General features: G+C 49.5%; 1 protein-coding gene across 4 annotated transcripts in view; it reads right to left on the reverse strand.

Annotated features, from left to right (window-relative positions):
- Positions 1 to 2,416: 2,416 nt before the first annotated feature.
- Positions 2,417 to 24,527, reverse strand: part of ANKFY1 (ankyrin repeat and FYVE domain containing 1) — a 72,455-nt gene continuing 50,344 nt past the window's right edge. For all 4 annotated transcript variants that reach the window (XM_058676680.1, XM_058676679.1, XM_058676677.1 and 1 more), the window contains 15 exons: positions 23,488 to 23,585; positions 19,765 to 19,993; positions 17,472 to 17,570; positions 17,053 to 17,206; positions 15,242 to 15,410; positions 14,432 to 14,550; positions 13,634 to 13,790; positions 12,539 to 12,739; positions 11,100 to 11,276; positions 9,453 to 9,600; positions 8,909 to 8,999; positions 8,053 to 8,177; positions 6,780 to 6,926; positions 3,927 to 4,017; positions 2,417 to 3,441 (listed from right to left, as the gene is read on the reverse strand). In XM_058676680.1, coding sequence (XP_058532663.1) covers positions 3,309 to 3,441; positions 3,927 to 4,017; positions 6,780 to 6,926; positions 8,053 to 8,177; positions 8,909 to 8,999; positions 9,453 to 9,600; positions 11,100 to 11,276; positions 12,539 to 12,739; positions 13,634 to 13,790; positions 14,432 to 14,550; positions 15,242 to 15,410; positions 17,053 to 17,206; positions 17,472 to 17,570; positions 19,765 to 19,993; positions 23,488 to 23,585 — 2,138 coding nt within the window. In that variant the 3' untranslated portion in view covers positions 2,417 to 3,308. The remainder of the gene's footprint in view (positions 3,442 to 3,926; positions 4,018 to 6,779; positions 6,927 to 8,052; positions 8,178 to 8,908; positions 9,000 to 9,452; positions 9,601 to 11,099; positions 11,277 to 12,538; positions 12,740 to 13,633; positions 13,791 to 14,431; positions 14,551 to 15,241; positions 15,411 to 17,052; positions 17,207 to 17,471; positions 17,571 to 19,764; positions 19,994 to 23,487; positions 23,586 to 24,527) is intronic.

The raw sequence follows: 24,527 nt of genomic DNA on the forward strand, positions 1-24,527 counted from the left end.
AATGCAAATATCAGTATCTGAAAAATACATTCCATTACATGGACTCCAAGCAAACATTGCTATTAAAGCGTCATGGTCCTTCAAGGTGCATCTCCACACACCAAGCACGGCTCCAGTGGGCTAGCGGCCACACCTGCTGCCCAGCCACTGCCCTCCCTCTTGGTGCCACACATCTGCCCACCTGGCAAGTCAGCAGTCGAACAGTCCTGACTCAAGATTCCCTAGCTATGGAAAACCACTATAACCAGTTGTAACAGGTTAGTATATTATTTATGCCACACACAAAAGGGACTGTACACACAATGATCTTCCAAAGAAAGTCTTAAGGCAGCTAGAACTTCTGGGAATTTCAGTGTTGTAGTTTATTCCTTGTCAGATGGTGCTCCACGAAGTCACATCCATTCAGGAGCTGCTCCCCTTGCCGCCGCCTCTCCTGCTGGGCGCAGGCAACCCTGGGGCTTCGGAGGCTCTCGGGGGGGCTCGTCCCAATGGAAGTATTTGTTCCTGTTCTGTCGCCTTTTGGGTCTACACACGACACAGTTCGGAAGCGTTCTTTCTCCAGATCCAAGATGCCCCTGTGGAGGCAGTGTCCCTCCCTCCTAAGACCCTCTCCACGCCATGCTCACAGTTGAGATTTGTGCAGTGATGGCTCAGTACAACAGGTGTGGGACAGGGACTGGGAAGACCTGCAGAACCACATGCACGCGGGGAGCGGAGCGAGGAGAATGGGGTGCTCGGAGATGACTTAGGGCTCTGAGGTAGAGGACTACAGGGCATGTGGACCCCACTCCTTGGAGAGAATGTGGCAGGTAACCCAGCAATCTAATCAAGACTCGAATGATAGCTGGGGTTGACAATGCACAGGCAGAAGCCTCCAATGGAACACGGTAACACATCACGTAGTGAGACACCACTGGGAAGACGGCTGGAAGTCAGTCCTAATTGTAGGCACTTAAGTTTATGGGCCAGTGCTGTGTTCGAGGATCACAGCAGTGGGGTGCAGACCATCCCATCCCACCAGCAGAATGTGTCTGGTACCTCTGTCTTTAAAAAGGAAAAGCCTGTGGGGAATACACGGTGTGGGGAAGTCTGATGAGGAGCAAGAGGCAGTGCAAAAGCGAAGGCAGCGAAGCAAGTTTGTCAAGGCTGCTCTTCCTGCTCCACTGACAGGTGGCAACTTTCTGAATGAAGAAAATTAAAGTCATTGCTGCTAGCACTGAAACTGCTGCTGAAAGCTGACCAGGGATGGCTAGGTAGTTAAGGGACTCGGGTGTGCCGAGCCCCTGCCAGGGCAGTGATGGTTGAATCCCACCACGGGTGCCAGTCAGGGCTGCACTGGAGACGGGAGATTTCCTAAGACCAGCTGGCATTCTTCAGCCAGTGCAGAACTTGGAGCATTCTCCCAGCTGAGGCACTCAGGACCATTGCTGTCCCTGTGCTAGGAGGACACAGGAGCATCAGTCAACGTACTTAACCCGTGATGCGGAGCCTGCAGCTACAGCTGGAGGTCAGACTGCTAGATGGGTGTGCGAGGGCAAGGGAGAATGCAGAAAAGAACAGCTGTGTAGGCCGCCCGTCTCAGTTCCCACCTGCAGCAGAATGCTCCTGCTCTAAGGAAAGGATCAAGCTACCCAAGGAAGCCACACGTCCTGTGGCCCTTGTCACAGGACATAAAATGGAAGCTGGTCATGGGTCTCGCATGGCAAGTGTTTGCCGAGATTGAGTTTCTCTACAAAAATCCTACATGAAATATGCCACAGCTGGAGGGACAGGGGGACTCTTCTAATTGTTTTAAGCATTGTACACAAGCTCGTATTGACATAGAAAGCATATATATCTCATAAATCACATAATTATTTTTAAAAGTAGCACTCATCTGTCAGCTCATTTGACACGCTTATTTAGGCAACAGAATATATAAATCTACAGCAACATGTAGGGAATACCACTATCCAAAAAATAGCAAACCAGAAAACATAGGCTGCTGGGGAAAAAAAAAGTCCCTTTAACACGCATAAATCCATACACTTCATTAATGTTAAGAAAAATGTAGTGGTTATTAAATGTCTAAAAAAATCAGAATGTATGATTCAGATCATTGACCTCTGAGTATAACTAACACATTGTCCATCTGAGAATTCTATTTTTTTAGAAAAGCATTGATAAGTTTCTTTGTGCATTTTAAAAAACTGGCCAAACCTTTAAAATTGAACACTGCAGGGGTAACATGCATACTAGCAGCAACTAAGGCCCCACAAGCTCTGGAGGCCTCGTTGAGCTGCCAAGCCAGAGCCTTCCAACATGGGCTGGGCACACGGGGCACGGGAGGCCATGCAGTGTCGGAGCTACTAGCCCCGCCTGGCAGGAGGAGGAAGGGCTTTGGCAAGAAAGGTGTGCATCAAGGAGGCAGCCCCCCAGCACTACCCTCTCACTGAGGCCCCCCGCTTGCCACTGGCCAGCACGATTCTCTTGCTCCAAAACACTGTAGGAGCCCAAACTGCATGTTAGAGTCACAGGGGCCGGGATGAGCAGGGTTCTTTCTGGAAATCCAGGCTCACTAACGATGCAGCTATGTCAAAAGTGCAGCACAAAGTGCATCTGCCCCCACCCTCCCTGCCACCACATACACCCTGGCGGCAGGCTGACTGACTGAGGCCGCCAGAGACGGGACACCAGAGGACAAGGGAAGGAGACGGCGCTCGGAGACATCAGGCTGCCCAGTGGTACGGGGGACACCTTGATAGCATGAACACTGGTAAAGCTTTCTGCTGTTAAGGCCACGATTTGTTAGCTCTCGATTTTGAACCCTGTTTAGAAAGATTTCATTTTTTAAAAGGGGTAGCTCACTAAAAAATACAGCTCAGCTTGGTGGGGGACGGGGAGGAAGACTCCAGGGCAGAGGGTCCCACTTGTCTTGGTGAAAACTCCACAGAGAAGTCCACCGCCGCTGGGCCAGGGGCTGCCGGCTCTCAGGAGCAGCTGGCCCAGCTCGGGAAAAGGGACCATGGATTTCGCGTATCCTTGGAGGCTGCTGGCAGACGGGGGCCTACTGTCTATCACATCCACCACGGAGGCCACATGGCCTGGTCCAAGAATGAGACATCAAAATAAACCTGATCACAGTCTGACACACTGACAATCACACAGACTCGTCTGCACCGGGATGGCGCTGGGCTCTGCCACTGTTCCAGTCTATTGCCACAGGAGGATGGCTGCCAGTGCCTGCTCAGGGCGGGGGGCAGGCTGGTGAGCAGAGCAGCTGCTGGGGAGGGGACCGAGGTTGTGGCTCGGACCCTCCTCAGGGCTCACTAAGAGACCCCACCCAGAGTCAGCACATCAAAGCAAATGTTGCAAACACGCACTGGCTTGTTGAGATCAAACTTTATAATGGGAATCTCCTTGGTCGAGCACTTATGGCAAAGCAGACGTCCGCAGTGACGACTGTGGAAGCAAGGAAAGGGAGTGTGAGGGCACAGGTGGGCAAGGGCAGGAGCAGGCGCCCCCGTGGGGAGGTGCACAGCAGGGCCTCTCAGCCTCCCCCACGAGACAGGGCTAACCCGGCCCAGACTACTGCCACCCGCCGGCCAAGGCACCCTCGTTATGTGTTGCTTTTAGTTCACAAAGAAAACCAAATTCCAGCCATTGTAAAGTAAAAGTGGTGCCAAAGAAGACTTTTTTCTAAGAGCAAAGGTAAAGGCTGCCATCAGCTTTGCAGTGATCAAGAAGCCAGGGGAACAGGATGCGACGGGGGTCGGGGAGAAGGGGAGGCACCATGAGCCCTCAGCTCCTAGCAGGAACGCTGCCAGCCTGTGCGTCTTCCCAACACTGCAGTGGGTGCCCAGAGTCCTGGCAGGTTAATGCTACTCACGGAAGGCAGTGAGGTAGGGACTTTGGTGAGGGCCCCGCAGGCCTCGGGGGGCTCTTACCAGTGATGCTTGCGAGTTGTGACTCCGAACTTGGCGGTGCACTCGTAGCAGTTGGAGCCGTCACACCACGGAGGCTCCTTGGACAGCATATCTGTAAGACACCAGGAAGATGGGCCCGGTCAGCATGGCTGGTGCCAGGCAGGACTCCAAGCTTGTGGGAGCAGGGCACCTCAGCCAGACAGGAGGGCCGGAGGAGCATTTTAACAGCAGGAGCGGCCACAAGGAGCAGGGGCCACAGCAGCATCTGGGGGATCACAGGCAGTTAGGGATGGCTTGGGGTGAGGCAGGGCAGGGTGCAGGAGGCAGGAATACACAGCAGGGGACCAAGACAAGAGAAACTGAGGCCGCAGGAGCCTTACGCTGTGACTCAAGAGGGGGAGGAAATGAGAACGAGGCAGGGAGCAGGAAGGAGACGGACGTGGAAGGCCTGGCAGCAGGAAGGCCTAAGGGAAAGAAGTGCAGCAGCCCAGTTGCCACATCTCGGGGCAGGGCGGGGGAAGCTCCTGGGGTAACTGGTGCCAGTTACCAGCGCCTGGGCTCAGACTGTTCTGTATTGGGCAGCAGACAACCCGGGGGGAGGTAAGAGGTGTGGGGCTCAGCCTCTCTTGGTCGCTGTGAGAAGAGAGGGAAGCACAAGCCCCGTGCTTTAGCACTGGCTCTGTCACAACCAGCCCTATGACTCCGGGCAGGTCACCTTCCTCAGGCTCTCCCAGCTGCAGCATGGTTCTGAGCACCTTTCTCTGCCTCTCTGGCTCCACTTGCTGCTAAGGGACAGGCACAGCCACGCAGAGGGACTTAGGGCCTGCACATTCTTTCATTGGGAAGGTGGGAAGATCCACAAATGTGACAGCATTAAAAGTGAGGCACCTGGGCGTGGTGCAATGGCTCAGAGGCTAAATTCTCTCCTTGAATGCGCCAGGATCCCATTTAGTGCTAGTTTTTGTCCTGGCTGCTCCACTTCCCATCCAGCTCCTTGCTTGTGGCCTGGGAAAGCAGTCAAGGACGGCCCAAAGCCTTGGGACCCTGCACCCGCGTGGGAGTCCTGGAAGAGACTCCTGCCTCCTGGCTTCAGATTGGCTCAGCTCAGGCTGCTGCAGCTACTTGGGAGGTGAACCAGCAGATGGAAGATCTTTCCCTCTATCTCTCCTCTTCATAAATCTGCCTTTACAATAAAAAGAAATGACTCTTAAAAAAAAAGAGAGAAAGAAAAAATAGAAAAGAACAGAAAAGGAAAAAGAAAAGGAAAGAGGCACTTGAGGACGGCACTGTGGCGGGGAGGGTGAAGCTGTGGTGCCAGCATCCTGTGCCAGAGTGCTGGTTCGGGTCTTAGCTGTGACACTCCAACTCAACTTTCCACGAATGTTGATTAGGAAGGCAGTCGAAGCCCTAGATGGAATTCCTGGCTCCTGGCTGCTCCTGACCCAGACTAGGATGCTGCGGCCATTTGCAGAGTGAATCAGCAAATGGAAGATGCCTTTCTCTCCGTGACTTACCTTCCAAATGAAAGCACGAGTAATTAAATATTTATTTAACTAGGATTTACTTCTTTTTATAGGAGGCAGAGTTAAGAGAGGGAAAGAAAGAAATCTTCCATTCACTTGTTTACTTCCCAAGTAGCTGCAAGAGCCAGAGCTGGGATGGTCTGAAGTCAGGACCTAGCAGCTTCTGGGTTGTCCATGGGAGTGCCCAAGGACTTAAATCAACCGCCATTGCTTTCCCAGGCCAAATGCCAGGAACTGGATCAAAAGTGGACCAGCTGGAACACAAGGCAGTGTCCTTAGGGGATGCTGGCAGCACAGGTACAGGCACTGCACCACCCCTTATCATTTATTTAGAAAGAGTTATAGAGAAAGAAACAGAGAGAGAGAACTTCCGTTTGTGGGTTCATTTCCCATTTTGTCACAAAGGTCAAGACTGGGCCAGTTCGAAAGCAGGAGCTTCTTCCGGGTCTCCCATACGTATGCAGGGGCCCAAGGATGGGTCATCTGCTGCTGCTTTCCCAGGCACATTAATAGAAAACTGGATTAGAAGGGGAATAGCCAAGACTTGAACTAGTACCCATATGGGAGGTGGGCCTCACGAGCAGTGGCTTAACATGCTACACCACAGCACTAGCCCTGATAAATAAATATTGGGGAAAAAAAAAAAAAAAGAGGGCCCAGCATGGTAGCCTAGTGGCTAAAGTTCTCACCTTGCATGAACCGGGATCCCATATGAGTGCTGGTTCCAACCCCGGTGGCCCTGGTTCCCATCTAGCTCCCTGCTTGTGGCCTGGGAAAGCAGTTGAGGACAGCCCAAAGCCTTGGGACCCTGTACCTGGGTGGGAAGAGGCTCCTGGCTCCTGGCTTTGGATTGGCTCAGCTGCAGCCATTGCAGCCACTTAGGGAGTGAATCACTGGGTGGAAGATCTTCCTGTCTCTCCTCTCTGTATATCTGACTTTCCAATAAAAATAATAATTAAAAAAAGAAAAGAAAAAGACTGCTGCACTTGTGTCTCGTGTTTCCCGCGGAGAAGTGGGGGATTGTGAGTACTGAAGCAGCTGACAGAATCCATCCAAAACAGGCAGGCAAGTCTGCAGAGAGATAGCCAGGAGGCAGGCCAAGGTGCTCTGCCGGGAGCTTGTGCATTTCTGGAAGATTCATGGTGGTGAGAAAATGAGGAGGGTCGCAAAGCAGAGCACTGTGAGGAGTCTGCTAAACTGGCCGTCCAGTCACTGCTTGGGGGCCCCCCTGCGTGGCCTGGGGGAGCGTGAGAACCAGGGTTTCACGTCACAGTTCATCCCTGCGAGACATGCAGAGCAGGTAACACGCAAAGGATGAAGCTGGCTGGGAGCACAGCAGCTCGCCACTCACCTAACAGTCGGAACAGAAGTTGCTTGGTGGCCACCTGGTAGTTGAAGATGTTGATTCCTTGGTTGTTATTGACCCCGAGGCGAGCCCCAGCCCGGACGATGGCACGGCACAAGTTGGCATTCCCCTTCGTGTAGGCTAAGAGCAGCACTGCAAAGCACAACCACAGGTGGGACGACTTTCTACCTGGCCCCAGTGCGGTCCTGCCCAGGAGCTGTCGCCTGGCACCTAAAGACTGGAGACTCTGCCAAGCCCACCCCAGAGGAGCACAGTCCCCCGCCAGAGGAGTCAGAGGAGCAGGACATATCCTTTCCCACGTAGATCGCAGGCTTCCCACTGCTTGCCTGCACCTCAACCTCCATCTATAATCTTTCGTTGAAACACAAAGCGATGCCCTAAGAGGCTTACTATTGCAGTTCGTGAGGACCATGGCATGGGGAGGTTAGACGGTTTACTCTGTCATGATGTGCTGCCCTGCCCCCTCTTCCTGGGGACCAGCCCCTGGGCAGTGAAGTCCCCACCCCAGCCCGTGCACCCTGGGTCCAGCAGCTCACCCTCAGAGGCTGACTCCTGCAAACTGTCAATGACAAGCCAAGATTACATATCAAGGTCAAGAACTGCTGGGGAAAGACTGGTCCCTGCTGAGTTAGGAGTGTCCTGGGGCATTTCTGCCCCAAGCCATGGAGGCTGTCTGGCTTGAGGGTGAACAAGTGAGGAGGCAGTGGTAGCCAAGGCTCTCTCGGGGATCCCACACACCCAGGATGGCAGAGACTGGCTTCTGCTGAAGACTGGGGACATGGCTGTGTGCCTGGCTAACCTTGCCGGGTGATTGCGACCGTGCAAGCAGAAGTCTGAGTGTTCTCGCTAAGAACACTCCGCAAAATGAGCATGGTGACTGTGAGCAGCCACAGCAAAATCTCCAGAGTCAAGGACAGCCTAGGGACCTGCATGTCATTGTCACATCTGCGAGCATGTCAGCCCGTCCTGATGTGCAGGTCCTCTTTTGACACCCCCTGTGAGGCACCTGTATTTTCTCTCTGCCGGACTCTGGGAGCTTGGGCAGGGCCCCAGCAGAGTAGATGAAAGGCAGAAGAGCACAAGGGAGTCACTGGGCCAGGCCTGCTGGCCCTGGCCAAGGCCGGGCAGCACGGGCCACCCACCAGCGGCAATGTGCCTCTATTGGGATGCTCCACGGACCGGGCTGACTGAGCACCCTGTTTCTCCAGGAGGCCTGGCAGGTGGGAGAGACAGCCCATCCAGCCTCCTTCTCCCTTACCTGTGTTTCCTTCTGCATCTGGTTTATCTAGAGGATACTCAGGCATGCACTCCAGGAAGAGATCAAAGATGGCTGCTGCATTCTCTTTGCCATATTGTCCCAGAATGTGCAGTGGTGACTGGCCTCTGGTCAAACAAGTCGCAAAAGTTAGGTACATACCAAGAACTGCCGTGGCTATCAGACATGGAAGAAATGCAGAAAATTTGGAAACAGTGATCACGCTCATTTTTCTCTAACCTTCCATCCTTCCCACCTTGATCAACTATGTAAACATCATTAAAAAAAAAAAAAAAAAGACAACTAAGAAATAGAGCTCCATAAATTCTGTGATGCCAGATAAATCCAAGGGACACATCACAGGTCATAACGGTTTTCCAAGAATAGTTTTCACAAAATAAAATACTAGGGGGCTGGCACACTAGCTCAACTGGCTAATTCTCCACCCACAAGCACTAGCATCCATACTGGCACTGGTTCCTGTCTTGGATGCTCCATTTTACATGCAGAACCCTGCTTGTGGCCTGGGAAAGCATTGGAGGATGGCAAAAAGCCTTTGGACCCTGCACCCCTATGGGAGTCCTAAAAGAGGCTCTGGGCTCCTGGCTTCAAATCTGCTCAGCTTCAGACATTGTGGCGATTTGGGGAGTGAACCAAATGTCTCTCCTTTCAAATAAAAAATAATAATAATAAATCTTAAAACAAAACAGAACTAGTGTTCCAAGAACTTGCCAAGCACTGAAGCGGCTGGTTCTACAGTCTGCCCCGGGGCTGATGGGGCACAAGTGAGTGACAGTGCTGGGTGACAGGGACAGGTGATGTGCAGGCCCAGTCCCTGCACAGGACCAGAAACACTCACCTCAGATTAAAGGCTTCGGCATCCACTGTGCACTCGGTCAGGAGAACCCGGATGTTGTTGAGCCGACCGTGCATGACGGCCAGATGAAGAGCTGGGGAGTAAATCCTCTTACTGGGCATGCCCAGAGGGACATGCGGGGAAAACAACTCCACCCCCTCCTGAACCTTCTTCTCAATGGGACTTGGGACAGGGGCTGCCCCGCGTGGAGCTGTGTGATTCGGCCAGCACGCCCCAAGCATGTGTCAGGAATGCATCCTGAAGAGCTCTCTCTGCTTGGGCAGTGGATTGTGGGGGAGTTCTAATTGTCTCCCAAGAAGCTCACATGAGGCTTCTGGGCCTGCTGAGCAGACTGGAAGGTAGCCGAAGTACTAGTCAGCAGCAGGCCATAGGCACTGGCCAGAGCGCTTCTGGGCACAGCTTGGCTTCCGGAAGAGCTCATCTCCTCGAGGGACAGCAGCTACCAGGGTGCAGGAGCCTCCATCCGGGCACAGAGGGACTGCCCGAGATAGCTGACACCACAGCTGGAGCAAGGACTGGGAATTACCATTGTTGCCGTTTTCGTCGACAGCGGCGAAGTCCACTCCATTCTCCAGGAGCACGGAGCAGATGGTGGGCAGGTCCTGCTGGGCGGCAAGGTGCAAGGCGGTCTGGCGGTGCTTGGTTAGTTCATTCACCTTGGCTCCTGCAAGAAGCTGTGCAAGTTGATTACATGAGCTGATTTTCTAGCCAAGTTGAGGACCTCTCCGGGGCCCTGCTGCCTGTTCACATCCACAGAAGACAGGTGTCTCCTCAGCTAGCTAAAACAGGAGCGAAACGGGCCTCTTAACAATCCCATCTCAACAATCTTCCGTCCATTGATTCATTCCCCAAGTGACCATAACAGCTGGAGCTGAGCCAATCCGAAGCCAGGAGCCCAGAGCCTCTTTTAGGACTCCCACACAGGTGCAGGGTCCCAAGGTTTTGGGCCGTCCTCGACTGCTTTTCCAGGCCACAAGCAGGGAGCTGGATGGGAAGTGGGGCTGCCACGACTGAACTGGCATCCATATGGGATCCCAGGCATGTATAAAGCGAGGACTTTAGCCATTTGGCTACTGCGCCAGGCACTCAGCTCACATTTCAAGTCAATAACGGTTACCTAAAAAATGTTTTCCCAAGTCAAAGCCACCAGGATAGCAGCTCTGCAGGAGAGGCGCTCGCACAGCCAGTTAGAGGAGCAGGCCAGATCCATGGAGCCTGGCTTGGCTCAGAACCAACATGGACAGTGGCTTCTCCACTGCCTACAGGATGAGGGCTGCTCACAGTTACTGGTTTGAAACCTGATGTCCCATGAGCTGGTTTCTGTCTTGCCACATCTCCTTCAACTCTGCTCAAAGCATCACCCAAATGTTTCTCCATGAAACACATTGCATGCATATTCCAATCTACATCTTTGCCCAGACTCTACCCCTACCTGGTGACATCACAATGTACTATAAGAAGGTGGCTTTGGGATCAAACAGAAATGGCTAAGTCCCAGCTACAACACTAGGGCTTGGGAAGCAGGCACGGAGGGTCTTTGGCCTACATTTTCTCCTTTGTAAAACACAGGCGCTGGGTGTTGGGGTACAGCCAGCAATTGGGGTGCTGTTTCAAGCCGCTACTGCTCTGCTTCCAATCCAGCTCAGCTAATGCTGCTGACAAGCAGTGGGTGATGACTTAAGTACACAGGCCCTGTCACCCATAGGGGAGACTACGTTACAGTTTCTGGCTCTGGCTTCAGCCTAGTCTAGCACTGGCTGTTGTGTGCACTCAGAGTGAATCAGCAAATGAAGATCTCTCTCGGCTTCTCCCTATCACTCTGACATTCACATAAATAAAAAATATATAGATCCATTCATAGCATTGAGAATTCACTGACAGTTCATGTGGAGGTGCCATGTGAGTGCCTGACTGAGAGAAGAGAGACAGCAGAAGAGGTTCACCAGCATTCCCTCTTTCTCTGGCCCAGCCTTGGCCCCATTCCACCTGTGCCTTCTGGGCACTCAGGATGTGCCACTGCTGACACTCCTACAGTGCAGAGTGTTTCAGCCTCATTTCCAAAATTTGTTCTGGCCTTTCACAGCACCTGGCAATTTACCTGTGGTGAGCATCTTCACATGTTGCACACTTTATTTGTTCCCATGTAACATGCAACCATATTTGAGTCACTCACCAAGTTGCGGACAATGATCTCTGAGCCTGCTTGGACAGCGAGGTGCAAAGGGGTCAATTTGGAAGCATCCTGGACTCTGGAATTCACATTAGCCTGGACACTGATCAGGAACAGGACACTTTCAATGTCAGAGTTCTGAACTGCCACATGGAGAAAATTCCGGCCCTTGTTGTCTACCTAAGGCAGGAAGTGGAAACCACACACTATTAGTAGGCTCCTAGTGAATGGTACCTCCTGGACATCAGCAAGCTTCGCTGACCACTGGAGTGGTCAGGATGCAGACCTGCCCTCACTTCAGGAAAGTTCCCTCCGGAGAACCAATCCACATGTGCTGCTGCCTCCTCACACACACACAACAGACCATACTACACTTCTGTGTACAGCAGCATGAGCACAATCACATTCATGCAGAGGTGAAGGCACTGCACCAACCCATGCTGCCCTGGCATCCCGCAACAGAGGGAAGGAGATATGTAAAGTTGGATGACGGAAGAATCATGGGATGTCCAGGAAGAGGCAAAGGATCTGTTTGCCTGCAGTACCACAAATAACCAGGGTCCTATCACCACAGCTGTGACACCAGCAGGACAGCACAGCAGTCACAGGCTTCAGAAAGCTTCAGGAAGTTTCCTGAGATACAGGGTAATTCTCAGTGGGGCAGGCAGCCAAGCATGTCATTAACTTGGCTCTACCAATGTGAAGCAAGCAGCTCCCTCAAATCAAACCATTCAACAGACTGCAGTGAGAAGATTGTCTCAGGTGGAAGCGAGGGCCCATCACCTGCTCCACACACACACACCCTTGGCACGGTCAGAACATGTCATGTACCTGCAGAGGACATGGATCAACAGCAACAGTTCCATACTAGATGGAAAGCAAATGTGAGGTGCCAGTCTCCATTCATGAACTCCTGACACTATGTGAGTGAGAGTAAAGCTAACACCAAGGCAATGCAGTTGCATCTCCACAAATGCTCAAGAAAGGTGATGGCCACAAGCCTGAAATTCCAAGCAACAACCTTCAACCACATCAGAGTCCATCTGTCTCAGGTCCTGAGCTCCCACTTGAGCTTCCTAGGAGACAAGGTATAATCTCCGTGGTGTTCTAAGTGCTGTTGGAAGATACAGGCTTCTGTAGGACCAACAGCACCAACCATCACAGCTCCCACCTCATGGCTGTCACTCCCCTTGCTCACCCACCCACATCAATCTTTCACAAGCCAGGCTGAGCAGCCAGGGAAAGGCAGCAAAGAACAAAGACAACAGGGCCCTCTAAGCTGCGCAACAACTTTGTGCCTCTAAAACATTCAGAGGCCCCAATGGTCCAGTTTTAAGAAAGGGTAGCATAACTTCACAGCAAATGCCTTGGGAGAGACGAACCTGCCTCGTCTCCACATGGCAGGTCCTCCTAGGGAGAACACTGGGTGTCGCTGCACTCACCTGCTCAGCCGCCCCAGACTCTCGTTTCAGAATGGCCTCAGCCGCCTTGTTGTTCTTGTAAGTCATGGCACAGGCAAACGGGGTCAGCCCTTGTCTGTCTCGGACATTCAGGTGGATATCAGGATGAGAGATCAGCAACTGAATGATGACACTGTGCTGGTTGCTGATGGCCACATGGACAGGCGTTCTTCCCTCTGCATCCTATGGGGGACACACCAGAGACTTCAGCTTGAAGTGAAAGCTCAGAACTCTAGAGGGGAATACTCCTGAAATCAAATCTTGGTTATTAAAATCCACACTATCACCCTGTACTTGAAATGGCCCCACACAGGAAAGACTGGAAATCCTCCCCATTACAAAGCACATGGCAGGATCTGCATTCGCTCTCAGCTCCTGATCTGGCTTTGAGCATTCTGGGTAAATCTTAACAGGTTAGAATGTTGAAAAGCATCCAGAAACACGATTCATGGTGCTCAACTGGAATATTTTCTGAATCAAGGCACTCAGTTCAGGACTAAATCAACTCTCAACAGAAATCTGTAACTAAGGAGTAATAAGGAAGCAAAGAAAAATGGATAACGGACTGAGGTTAGGGTGCTGGAGTTAAGCTGCCTCTTGTGATCCTGGTATTTGGTATCAGAGGGCCAGTTTCCTAATAATATGCCTGGGAAGACAAGGGAAGACTGGCCACATACTATTTAGGCCCCTGCAACCGTGGGGTAGACCAGGATGGAGCTCCAGGCTCCTGGCGTTGGTCTGGCCCACACCTGACTGTTGAGACCAATTTGGGAGTGAACCAACAGATGGAACACCTCTGGCTCTTCCTTTTTCTGTTGCTCTGTCATTTAAATTGAAAAACAAAAACAAAAACAAAAAACCAGATTTAACAAAACTTCATGCAGGAGCAAGGACATAAGCTCTGAGAAGTGTTAACCTGATAACTCGGCCAGTCACATCACTGCTTCTATCAAAGTCCCATTCTGGGTCCAGCAGAAGCCTGGGATCGGAGGAGCTCTAAGGTCCCTTGTCATAGATGGGGACTGCCCTAATTCTGGGGTTACCAGCTCCCTCCCAGGAAAAAGGAAAACCACCAACCTGTGCGTTAACATTGGCACCAAACTCCAGAAGGCACTGCACCGTCTCTTCCAGTCCCCAAGAGGCTGCCAAATGCAACGGGGTTTGCCCGTCTCGGGCTTCTTCCTCTCCTTCTCCATTAGCACCTGGTTGCCTGGGGCTGTTCACATCACAGCCACTGAAAGGAATGGGAATGGGAATGGCTACGCTTCCAGGGCTAAGACGGCAGGGGAGGAGCCTCCTCCAAGCGGGGAGGAGCCTCCTCCAAGCTTAATAACCAAGTGGTTCTGCCAGGTCTGTTCTGGGTCCTCGGCTCCAGATACTGGAACCTGAGTTCCACTTCCACAGACACCTCTGCAATTGATTTTGGGTGAAAACTGCGCATCAGCATTGTTAAAAGCTCCAACAAGACTCATTCTAAACTTGAGAAGCACTGCCCTGCTCCCCACAGACCCCAGAATGGGAGGGGCTCCGTGCCTGTTATCCCTCATGCACCTTGGTGGGGTCCTGTCAAGAGCATCTGGCCTCCTGATGGCGGTGTGAACTGTCCTCACGTGGCTACAGGAGCTCGTGCCGCTCTCTAAGGAGGATATTCAATTTACAGACTCACTGATGTAGGCCTGTGAGCCTCTTGCTTCACAAGGTGAGCCTGGCCCTCAGCTGACGGGACATGACAGAGCAGTGACCCCAAGACAGTCTTAATTATGTAAATCAAGTCAGGGACATGCATGTCAGGGCTGGAAGTGGATCTAAATAAGAAGATTGTGTTTGCAAAGAGCTGACGAAGATTTCAAGAGAAACTTGGGCTGCCCCTCGCACCTGCGAATCAGAAAGCAGGCAATGGCCTCGTTGTTCTCATCGATGGCTCTGTGCAGCAGTGTCTGAAGGCACCCACTGGGTCCTGGACCCCAGCACGTGGCGTCACAGCCGTGTCTGACCTGCAGAAGAACACGCGCTTCTAACTAATACTGCCAAGCACTGGTGAGGTGTTTTTATTTTATTTTAAACTAAAACTGAGCTCTAGGCACAACATTAAACCTCCTTATCTAGATGTGGTTGAAAATTAACTGATAACTACTTCAATGTGTACTGTTCATTAGTTTTAAGACACTAATGAAAATCTGCTCCAAGGCGTTCTAGAAAGCTGCCTGTGTAAACACACACCTGCAATCCTGCCTGGTAACAACAAGCTAAAATCCCCCCAGGCAAACTGTGGCCCTGTTACACAGCAGGCCCTGCAGAAGGCCGAGTGAGGGCCTCCAGCTTGGCTTCCGCTTTTGGAGCCTGCCTTCTGAACAGGGTCGTAAACTTGAAACTTGGGAATTTACTGGTTCTGTGATCAAGGGGGAAGTGCACATCAATGATGGCACCCAGGAGAAGACTCCCAAGGAAACACCCCTGCCTTCTACCTTCTCAGCTATGTTGTTGGCAAAGACATGCTGAAGAGGAAGTGCTGGCCAAGACCAGGACTCTATCAGGAGCTCCACGCCTCATCCCTGACCCAGTCGGCCGTGTGGCAGAGTGCTGCTCCTGTGCTGAGTCTGGGTCTGGATCTGGGTTTGTACCACATCCATCTTTGACACAAAGAATCCCCCCGTGTGAGCAGAAACCACTGTATGCTTGTCCTACCAGAGTAGATGCAATGTCCTCCAGATTATCTGCCAGCGCCAGCCACAGTGGAGGGTCCCCCTTCTCATCTGGCACGGACATGTCGGCTCCTCGGGTACATATGGCGTCAACCACAAGCGGAAGCTGATTTCTGATGGCCAGCTGAAGGGCTGTCTCCCCATCCTGAGTCCTGCCAGGACATCACATCAAAACCAAGATTTGCAGCTGGGGTTAATGGACAAGGGGTACCCTCGTGGCACTCCAGAGCACAGAACTCACTGTACCCCTCGGCTACTTGACTCATAGTTATTAGTATTTTCTCACGGGAATTAAATATACTAATAGCATCTGTCTCTTTTGCCTTTTCAGAAAACATAGCCATGCAACCCTACTGCATCCAGAGAATAACAAGCCAGTATCCCAGCCTGCTGCACTAAGAGGAACCAACAGCTACATTTAATAGCATTTTAAGCAAACCATCCACCTAACAATTCATTCCCTTACTCATTGTAGTTTGCTCAGAGATAACCCTAAATTCCTTCAAGAATTTAATTCTGGGGACCAGGCATTTGAATTCACAGTGAAAATGCTGCCTGAGATGGCCACATCCTGCACTGAAGTGCTGGGTCAGAGTTCTACCTCTGCTTTTGATCTCAGCTTCCTAATACACACCCTGGACAACAAGTAGGTAGGTTCTTTCCCGCTCCCAAGTGGGAGATCCAGACTGGGTTCCCAAAGTTTCAAATTGTCTCAGCTCTGGTTGTTATGTACAACTGGGGAATTAACTAGCAAATGGAAGTTCTGTTTCTCGGCCCTTTTAAAAAAAATGAAAACCAATAAATTTTTAAAATATTTAATTCTACATCTTTTTCTTCCCTAAGCCTTACGGGGAGTTTATTTGCTGGAATGCTCTTCATCATGACAAATTCCCACCAAAAAAACTGGTTTTGGATTATCCCTCACAGCAGAAACATGTGCAATATTGTGCACTGGTCCTGAAAGGTTCTAACAAAAGCAAACCACACTGCCCCCTCCTGGTACACACACTGCATTAGCACTCTCGTAGAGTTGCCGTTTCCCTTCTTTTATTACTTTTTTTGTGTGTATTTTTTTTTAAGATTTACTTATTTTCATTGGAAAGCCAAATTTAGAGAACAGAAGATACAAAGATCTTTCATCCATCCACTAGTTTACTCCCCAAGGGGCTGCACAGCCAGAGCTGAGCCAATCCAAAGCCAGGAGCAAGGAACCTCTTCCAAGCCTACCACGTGGGTGCAGGGTCCATGGTCCTGGCCATCCTCTGCTGCTTTCCCAGGCTACAAGCAAGGAGCTGGATGGGAAGTGGAGCAGCCGGGACACAAACTGGAACGTGCAAGGCAAGGACTTCAGCCACTAGGCTACCATGCCTTTCATTATTTTAAAATTATTTCAAAAGCAGGTGATAGACAAAGAAACAGAATTAGAGATTTCTGATCCAGTGGTTTATTTTCCAACAGGCTCAAACACCTGGGCCGGTCCAAGTTGAAGCCAAGGGCCTAGAACTCCATTAGATCTCCCACCGCAGGGACCCAAACACTTGGCCATCTTCTCCTGCTTTCGTACAGGTGTTAGCAGGGAGCTGGATTCAAAATAGAACAGACAGGACTCAAACCAACACTGTGATAGGGGATGCCAACAGCAAAGCAACGAATTAGCCCAGTATCCCAAAAGGCTGACCTGTATTCTTTATTTATTTGGGGACAGAAATCTTTTCTGCAGGCAAGGGCATGCTTTGGAACTGCTGGAATTAGACGTGACCCGCTGTTGCAGTGGGGAGTGCCGATTCATCCCACCTGATGTTTATATCCGCCTGATGTTCCAGGAGGAAGAGCGCACTCTTGCTGTCCTGCCGCTGGATGGCCATGTGCAGCAAGGTCTGCCCACTGGACATGCTGTCGTTGATGGAAGCCCCGGAGCCCAGTAGCTGGGCTGCGATCGTGTGCATGCCTGGGAAACAAGCAAGGCCTGATTGACACATGCTCAGCTCTTCATACCTGCTCACCGCCTTGCCACCACAGAGCCTTCCAACTCCCAAAGCCTGCAGTTATCCATCCACTGGGTAGGACAGGCTTGACCCAAACACAAAGCATACTTGAAAACCAAATGACTGGTTCTACGCTCTACCCATCCTCTCTCCTGCTCTCTCACCCATCTGCCTGCCCTTCTGAGATCTGCCTGACTGTAAAATCAGCACCCTCCAGACCACTCTTACCAGTCCACAAAGCCAAGCCCAGCACAGTCTGGTCTCGGGAGTCCTTGAGGCTGAAGTCCGGAATAATCTGCAAGTTGTTGGTGGCATGAAGGGCATTGGCTATGTTTTAAAAGGAAAAGAATATTTGACTTTTACCATTTCCATCAATCACATCTGAAGTATTTAAGAGAATAATGAATAGTTTCAAACCAACTGTCAATAATGTGATCATCTCTACTCAGAGAACAAACAAGCCTATGGGAAGCAGAAGCCCAAATCTAATATTCTGGGGTAAATATTACAGGGAACATGAATTTTTAAAAACACTCACTCTTGGGGCCCGGCGGTGTGGCCTAGCAGCTAATGTCCTCGCCTTGAAAGCCCCGGGATCCCATATGGGCGCCGGTTCTAATCCCGGCAGCTCCACTTCCCATCCAGCTCCCTGCTTGTGGCCTGGGAAAGCAGTCCAGGACGGCCCAAAGCTTTGGGACCCTGCACTCGCGTGGGAGACCCGGAAGAGGTTCCTGGCTCCTGGCTTCGGATTGGCGCGCACCGGCCGTTGTGGCTCACTTGGGGAGTGAATCATCGGATGGAAGATCTTCCTCTCTGTCTCTCCTCCTCTCTGTATATCTGACTTTGTAATAAAATAAATAAATCTTTTAAAAAAAAAACACTCACTCTTGGTACAGATAATAGAAGCAGTGGTTAAGGCATCACTTAGAATGCTGGCATGCCGTATCACAGTGCCTGGGTTTGAGTCACAGTTCCTTTCCCAATTTTGGCTGCCTGCTACTGCAAATCCAGCAAATCATCAGCTAATAACTCAAGCTCTTGCCACCTACATGAGACCCCAGACTATGCCCCAGGCTGCTGACTTCAGCCTGGCCCAGCCCATGCTACTGTGGGCATTTGGGGAGTGAACAATGAAACAGATTATCTATTTCCCTCTCCCTTTGTTTCTCTCTCCACCTTTCAAATAAAACAAAAATTAAAACATGGACTCTTAATATAAGGGAGATTCCACAAAGAAAACAAACATTGTGTGACCACTAAAAAAAACTATAGGGCCCTGTGCTGTAGCCTAACAGCTAAAGTCCTTGCTTTACATGAGTCAGGATCCCATATGGGTGCTGGTTCTAATCCCAGCGGCCTTGCTTCCCATCCAGCTCTCTGCCTGTGGCCTAGGAAAGCAGTCAAGGATGGCTCAAAGCCTTGGTACCCTGCACCCGTGTGGGAAAAGAGGCTCCAGGCTCCTGGCTTCAGATCAGCACAGCTCTAGCCATTGTGGTCGCTTGGGGAGTGAACCAACGGACGGAATATCTTCCTCTGTGTCTCTCATCTCTATATATGACTTTTCAATAAAAACAAAAACAAAAAACACAAAAATACTATAATAATGTCCTGATGATGTTTTCCTAAGACATGTTACCTACAATCTTAAACCTCCATTGAGGACCAAGAAAACCACATTATTCTACCTGAAACCTTACTGACCTCCAGGGGCACAATGCTGGCCTTAATAAAGGCTGGGGCAAGAATGGAATAAATTTCAAGACAGCTAAGAGAAACCCTAAGGAGACCTTGTTGTGAGAGAGAGATGGGCCTCTCCCCGGCAGGGGCTTCGCTGGCCTCTTTCAGGATCTTTTATGGAGCCCCTGAAAGGGGAGGCTCACACATGGGAGGACTGCCCAGCTCATTCTCAAAAACAGAACTGAAAAGGATTGGAAAAATATCCCAAAATAAGAGAGTAGGGACAAAGGTTTGAATACCTTAATGTAACAGGTGAAACGGGCATACCCCATCTACACAGGGAAACAACAGTAAAAGCCAAGTTTCCCTATCTAGTTAGTCTTGAAAGATTGGAGGGAAGGGAGAGTGGGTTGGGGAGAACAGGCTAAGAAATTTGCTATATTTCTTACTTGGATCAGTAAGGGTAGGTACTTGGTCTAATGGTTAAGATGCCAATTAAGATGCCCACATCTCCTATCAAAAGCACCGGGGTTCATGCCAAGCTCTGATCTCCTGCAGATCTTGGGAGGCATCAGTGATACTTCAACTTTGGGTTCTTGCTACACATGTGGGAGAGCTGGACAGGGTTCCTGGCTCCCAGCTTCAACCTGGCCCAGCTCCTACTGTTGTAACCATTCATGGAGTTAGCCAGGCATGGGCGCACTCGCATTCTGTTTGTGTCTCTCAAACAAAAAAGCTTTTAAAAAATATAAATTCCACTAGCGGGAGAAACATCAATTCTTTAATTAACTACCCAAACTACTGTCCCAGGTCAAATTGAGGGGTAGCATGTCCCAAGACCTACCTTTCTGCTCTAGGATGAGGGACACCACATCTGGATGGTTATAGGCAATCGCCATGTGCAATGGTGTCTGCAGAGAGACGCTGTCAATGGAGCCAGCCAGGGACGCAGACTCCTTCGGCAAAGGCAGGGCCTCCTCTGTCTGCAGGTTGGGGTTGGCACCTTGTTGCAGGAGCTCTGCCGTGAGGCTGGCCAGGCCATGCCGACACGCAGTGTGCAGCGGGGTTTCTCCCTGAGTGGAAACAAATGACCCAAACCTGAGCATGTAGGGCAAGGAGTTCCCTTCTCAAAGGATGGCAGCACAGCTGGGACTCGGGGGTCACCAGCTGACCTCTGGGATTCTTGTTCCTTTTCCCTGAAGCCATCAATACTGTGGGTTCAGTACCTTTCCAACTGCCTTCTGCATACCCTGGCTTCCCGCTGTGTCTCCCCCATGACACTGCCTGAACCACCCTTTGCTTTGCTTTCATTATTGTTTTTTCATTATTGTTTTTCTAATCATAAAACATATTACATATTATTATAACAATGTTTATGTGTTCACAAAATAGACCCTACAGAAAGCTGGAAGAACTTGCAAGTTGGAGACCCAGAGGTCAGCACATTCAGCAGTGTGGGCTGTCCCTTCTTTTTGATCCACCTTCTAACATCTCCTTGTATCAATTTCATCTTCACCTTGTTTCCCCACTTTTAAAAATAGTTTTGATTGGCATCACAGGCATCTTATTCGATATTCAAAATATACAAAAGCATGAGGCCAATAGAAATCACTTTCCACCCCTGGTTCCCAATAGTTAATTCACCCTCTCCTGAAAGATCCATTTACACTGGTTTTATGCTTTGCTTCAGCAATATAACATGAACATACAAACATACAAATACATCTGTATGCACATGCAAGCTTAAGCATGCATGTATACAAAGATGAGACTTCTTTTCACTCAAAGACATGGAAGGAAATACAAAATATTGATCTATATATATATTGCTCTATCAAAATTATACATCACTATCACTGAAAAAGTCAACAGCTGTTACTATGAAAAACAGCAAGATCCTAATTCGTTTTTCTTAAAAAACAATTCTCCTTTCCCACAGGGAACCAGTTTTAGTTTTGTCAGTTTGCTATTTGTAACCTCCATATTGTGTTAAAAATATATATATTGGGCCCGGCAGCGTGGCCTAGCAGCTAAAGTCCTCGCCTTGAATACGCCGGGATCCCATATGGGTGCCAGTTCTAATCCCGGCAGCTCCACTTCCCATCCAGCTCCCTGCTTGTGGCCTGGGAAAGCAGTCAAGGACGGCCCAAAGCCTTGGGACTCTGCATCAGTGTGTGAGACTTAGAAGAAATTCCTGGCTCTTGGCTTTGGATCGGTGCAGCACCAGTCGTTGCGGTCACTTGGGGAGTAAATCAGTGAACGGAAGATCTTACTCTGTCTCTCCTCCTCTCTGTATACCTGACTTTGCAATAAAAACAAATCTATATTAAAAATATATATATATATATATTTATTTATATATTTGAAAAGCAAATGACAAAGAAATAAAGTCGTTCATCTACTTGTTCACTTTTTTTTTTAAGTTATTTATCTTATTACAAAGTCAGATATACAGAGAGGAGGAGAGACAGAGAGGAAGATCTTCCATCCGATGATTCACTCTCCAACTGAGCGCAACGACTGGTGCTGCACCGATCCAAAGCCAAGAGCCAGGAATTTCTTCTAAGTCTCACACACTGATGCAGAGTCCCAAGGCTTTGGGCCGTCCTTGACTGCTTTCCCAGGCCACAAGCAGGGAGCTGGATGGGAAGTGGAGCTGCCGGGATTAGAATTAGCACCCATATAGGATCCTGGCCATTCAAGGTGAGGACATCAGCCACTAGACCACTGCATCAGGCCCTACTTGTTCACTTCTAAATGCCTGCAAACTCCAGGGCTGGGCTAGGCCATAACCGCAGCCAGGAACCCAAGTACTTAAGCCAACGCCTGATGCTCCCAGGCGCATCAGCAGGAAAGCCAGGACCTGAACCTGCGCACACAGAATGCAGGTGCAGAAATATGCTGAGCAAGCAAACCACAACACCAATGTCACTACCATGTCTTTACTGCTGCCTCTTCATTTTCCAGCTTCAAACATTCCCTGCCTGAGCCACATGTCACGGTGAACCAATCAAGTGCTTTCTCTCCCTGGCCCTGACACGCACCCTTCCATCACCCACCACATTCTCCCCATAGCAGGAAAGCATCTCCTGTGGTCACCGCCTTCAACTAAGTCCTCCTGCTTAGGCCCAGCTTTTGTCCAACCCTTCTTCCAACATATCTTCACTGGGTATGCGTCTCTACTCCCATGGCTTCTACCAGTATCAACAAGCAAGAACCTGTCAAAACCCAGGTTTCTAGCCCAAAAGGATCCAGTCCGAACATCTTAAAGCCATCTGAAGCCCCTCCACAGTGCGGCTCGGTTGTTTTCAGTTCAGGTCCCCCTGTGCTCCTTCACCCCAAGTTTCACCTTGTTTTGTTACGAAGATAGCTATCACAGCAACAAATGACAAATAAAACCATCTGGTAGATGTGAACTCTAGGGAGGATCTGTGAAAGTTAGGAGACAATAAAGCACATCTCTATGAGAAATTAATAAAGAAATTAATGAGAAAGAGAACAACACACAGAGAAAGAAACACACGATGGTAGGAGCAAAGTCACAGAGAAGACAAGGGCGAAGAAGCAGAGCTGTAAAGAGGACCCAGGTTCTAGTGGATAGAGGGATCCCCACGCACGACAGGAAGCCATGTGACAGGCCAGTCAGTGGACTGAAGGGAGGGCAAGGATGGCTCTGCCTTTACCACGATATTAGACTGTATGGTGTATTGTACATCCTCCCCTAACACGGCCCAGACAGTGCGAAAGACATTCTCGAACTAGCACCATCGTTTGTGAGCCTCTTATAACCTCAGAGTGACTTATACATGAAGAAGACGCCTCTTTAATCGTAACAGGACTGCTGCTTCTAGGTCCACTGGGACAATTAAAAGGGAGACTTTCCTTAAAGCCTCCTCCAGCACAAGGTAATTACTTTTATTATTATTTTTTAGAAAACGGTCCTTAAGAACATCTTTCCAATAATTAGCACTTCATAGCTAATGTCCTAGGATCTATGCTAACGATAGTTCTATAATTTCTTTTCATCTTAACCATACTTTATGAAATCAGTATGAGCCCCATTTATAGAAAAGAAAACAGAAATCAAAAAAGTTAAGGATTTTAGGGAGGAAACAAGATAGCTGGCAAACTAAGTCATGCCCAACTCCAAGGCCACATTTTTAGCCATTACACCTGCCTTTTACCTTGTTAGCTGCAATACATACTAATGAGCATCCATAAAGTAAAACCTCAACAGGGAAAAATGTGACAGAGAATTAACATGTTGTTCTAGTAGGTTTTTACACTCACGTGTGCTAATCTCAACCAGAGTATACAGTCCTAGGAATCTAATTATGGGTTTGAAGACAAGTACTTGGCAAATGGGTGCTGAATGAAGTGATCAACCAGTAGTTCAGGACACACAAAAATGTCTCACTCTTGTTTTGAAATATACAAGCATATTGTTGTGACAAAAGCTGATGAGGGGGAAAAAAAAAAAGGAATCTTCATTTTGTTTCTGCTCAGCCAGTACCAATACTAATACTTAGTCCCAAACTATGCCCCATAGCTGCCCTGTCAGACTTACCCGCTTGTTTCTGTGGTTGACATGGGCACCATTGGTTGCCAGGAAAAGAGCTGCTGCTTCATTTCCTGCTCCGGCTGCGCGCTGCAGTAAACAATTTCCTGGAAGAAAATGGGCATGTTTATTCTTCTATGTGCATGGAAATTACGTCCATAGCACCTACTCCTCCCACCACCTGGCTACGGAAACGCACATCAGATGCACCAGTAATTTCAGTCCGCACCAGCACTGTCTGTTGATGGACAAAGACACTGTGGAAGACATGGTTTGGAACAGTCACTGGCGACCCGTCAGCACCAGAGTTACACCTCCCTGCTGCAGCTGGGAGACAGCAAGGTCACAGGACAGTGCTGTTACTACAGTCATGGATGGGATGGTTCTATCACGCCAGTGTGACCTGAACATTATGGAATGTTTTAGGGTCTCTTTGGCTTTCGCCCACCACATGCCAGCGGGACCTCTGAATGTGTCACAATGCAAATGTTAATAGGTACTGCCAAATATCCTGGCAAAAACTGCTCCTTGCTGAGAACCACTGGGCTGGATGATCATTTTGAAGGCACTATGAGCCGAGTTCTATCAAAACAATGGCCCTTACATACTTCAGTTTGCTCTTAACATAGAAACATTTTACTTACCACTGTCATCCTTTTTAAATAAAAATCTTGGATAGAAAAAATCGTATGCATTCTTATTCTTAAGATGCTTTTAGCCCTGGAACAGTACTCCTCAATCTTCTGAAACTCCTTTCCAAAAATTAACATCAGAGCTCAAGTTCTACAGCTATGCCATGTGGAAACCCAATGGGAAAAAAAAAAAAAGAAACAGGACTGAAGACAAGGAAAACAGGACACTCTGATTCAACATTTTTCCTTTGTCCTCAGAGAAAATGGTTTCACCCTTAGTGAACAACCTTTTGTTCTCGAATCAGATCAAACATCACCTGAAATTATAACAATTTTTAGATTTATTTTTATTTGAAAGGCAGAGTAACAGAGAGAAGGAAAGTAAGAGAGGCAGAGAGCTACTTCACCCTCCAGTTC

This window comes from Ochotona princeps, chromosome 17 (assembly GCF_030435755.1).
Source record: "Ochotona princeps isolate mOchPri1 chromosome 17, mOchPri1.hap1, whole genome shotgun sequence".
Taxonomy (NCBI): domain Eukaryota; kingdom Metazoa; phylum Chordata; class Mammalia; order Lagomorpha; family Ochotonidae; genus Ochotona; species Ochotona princeps.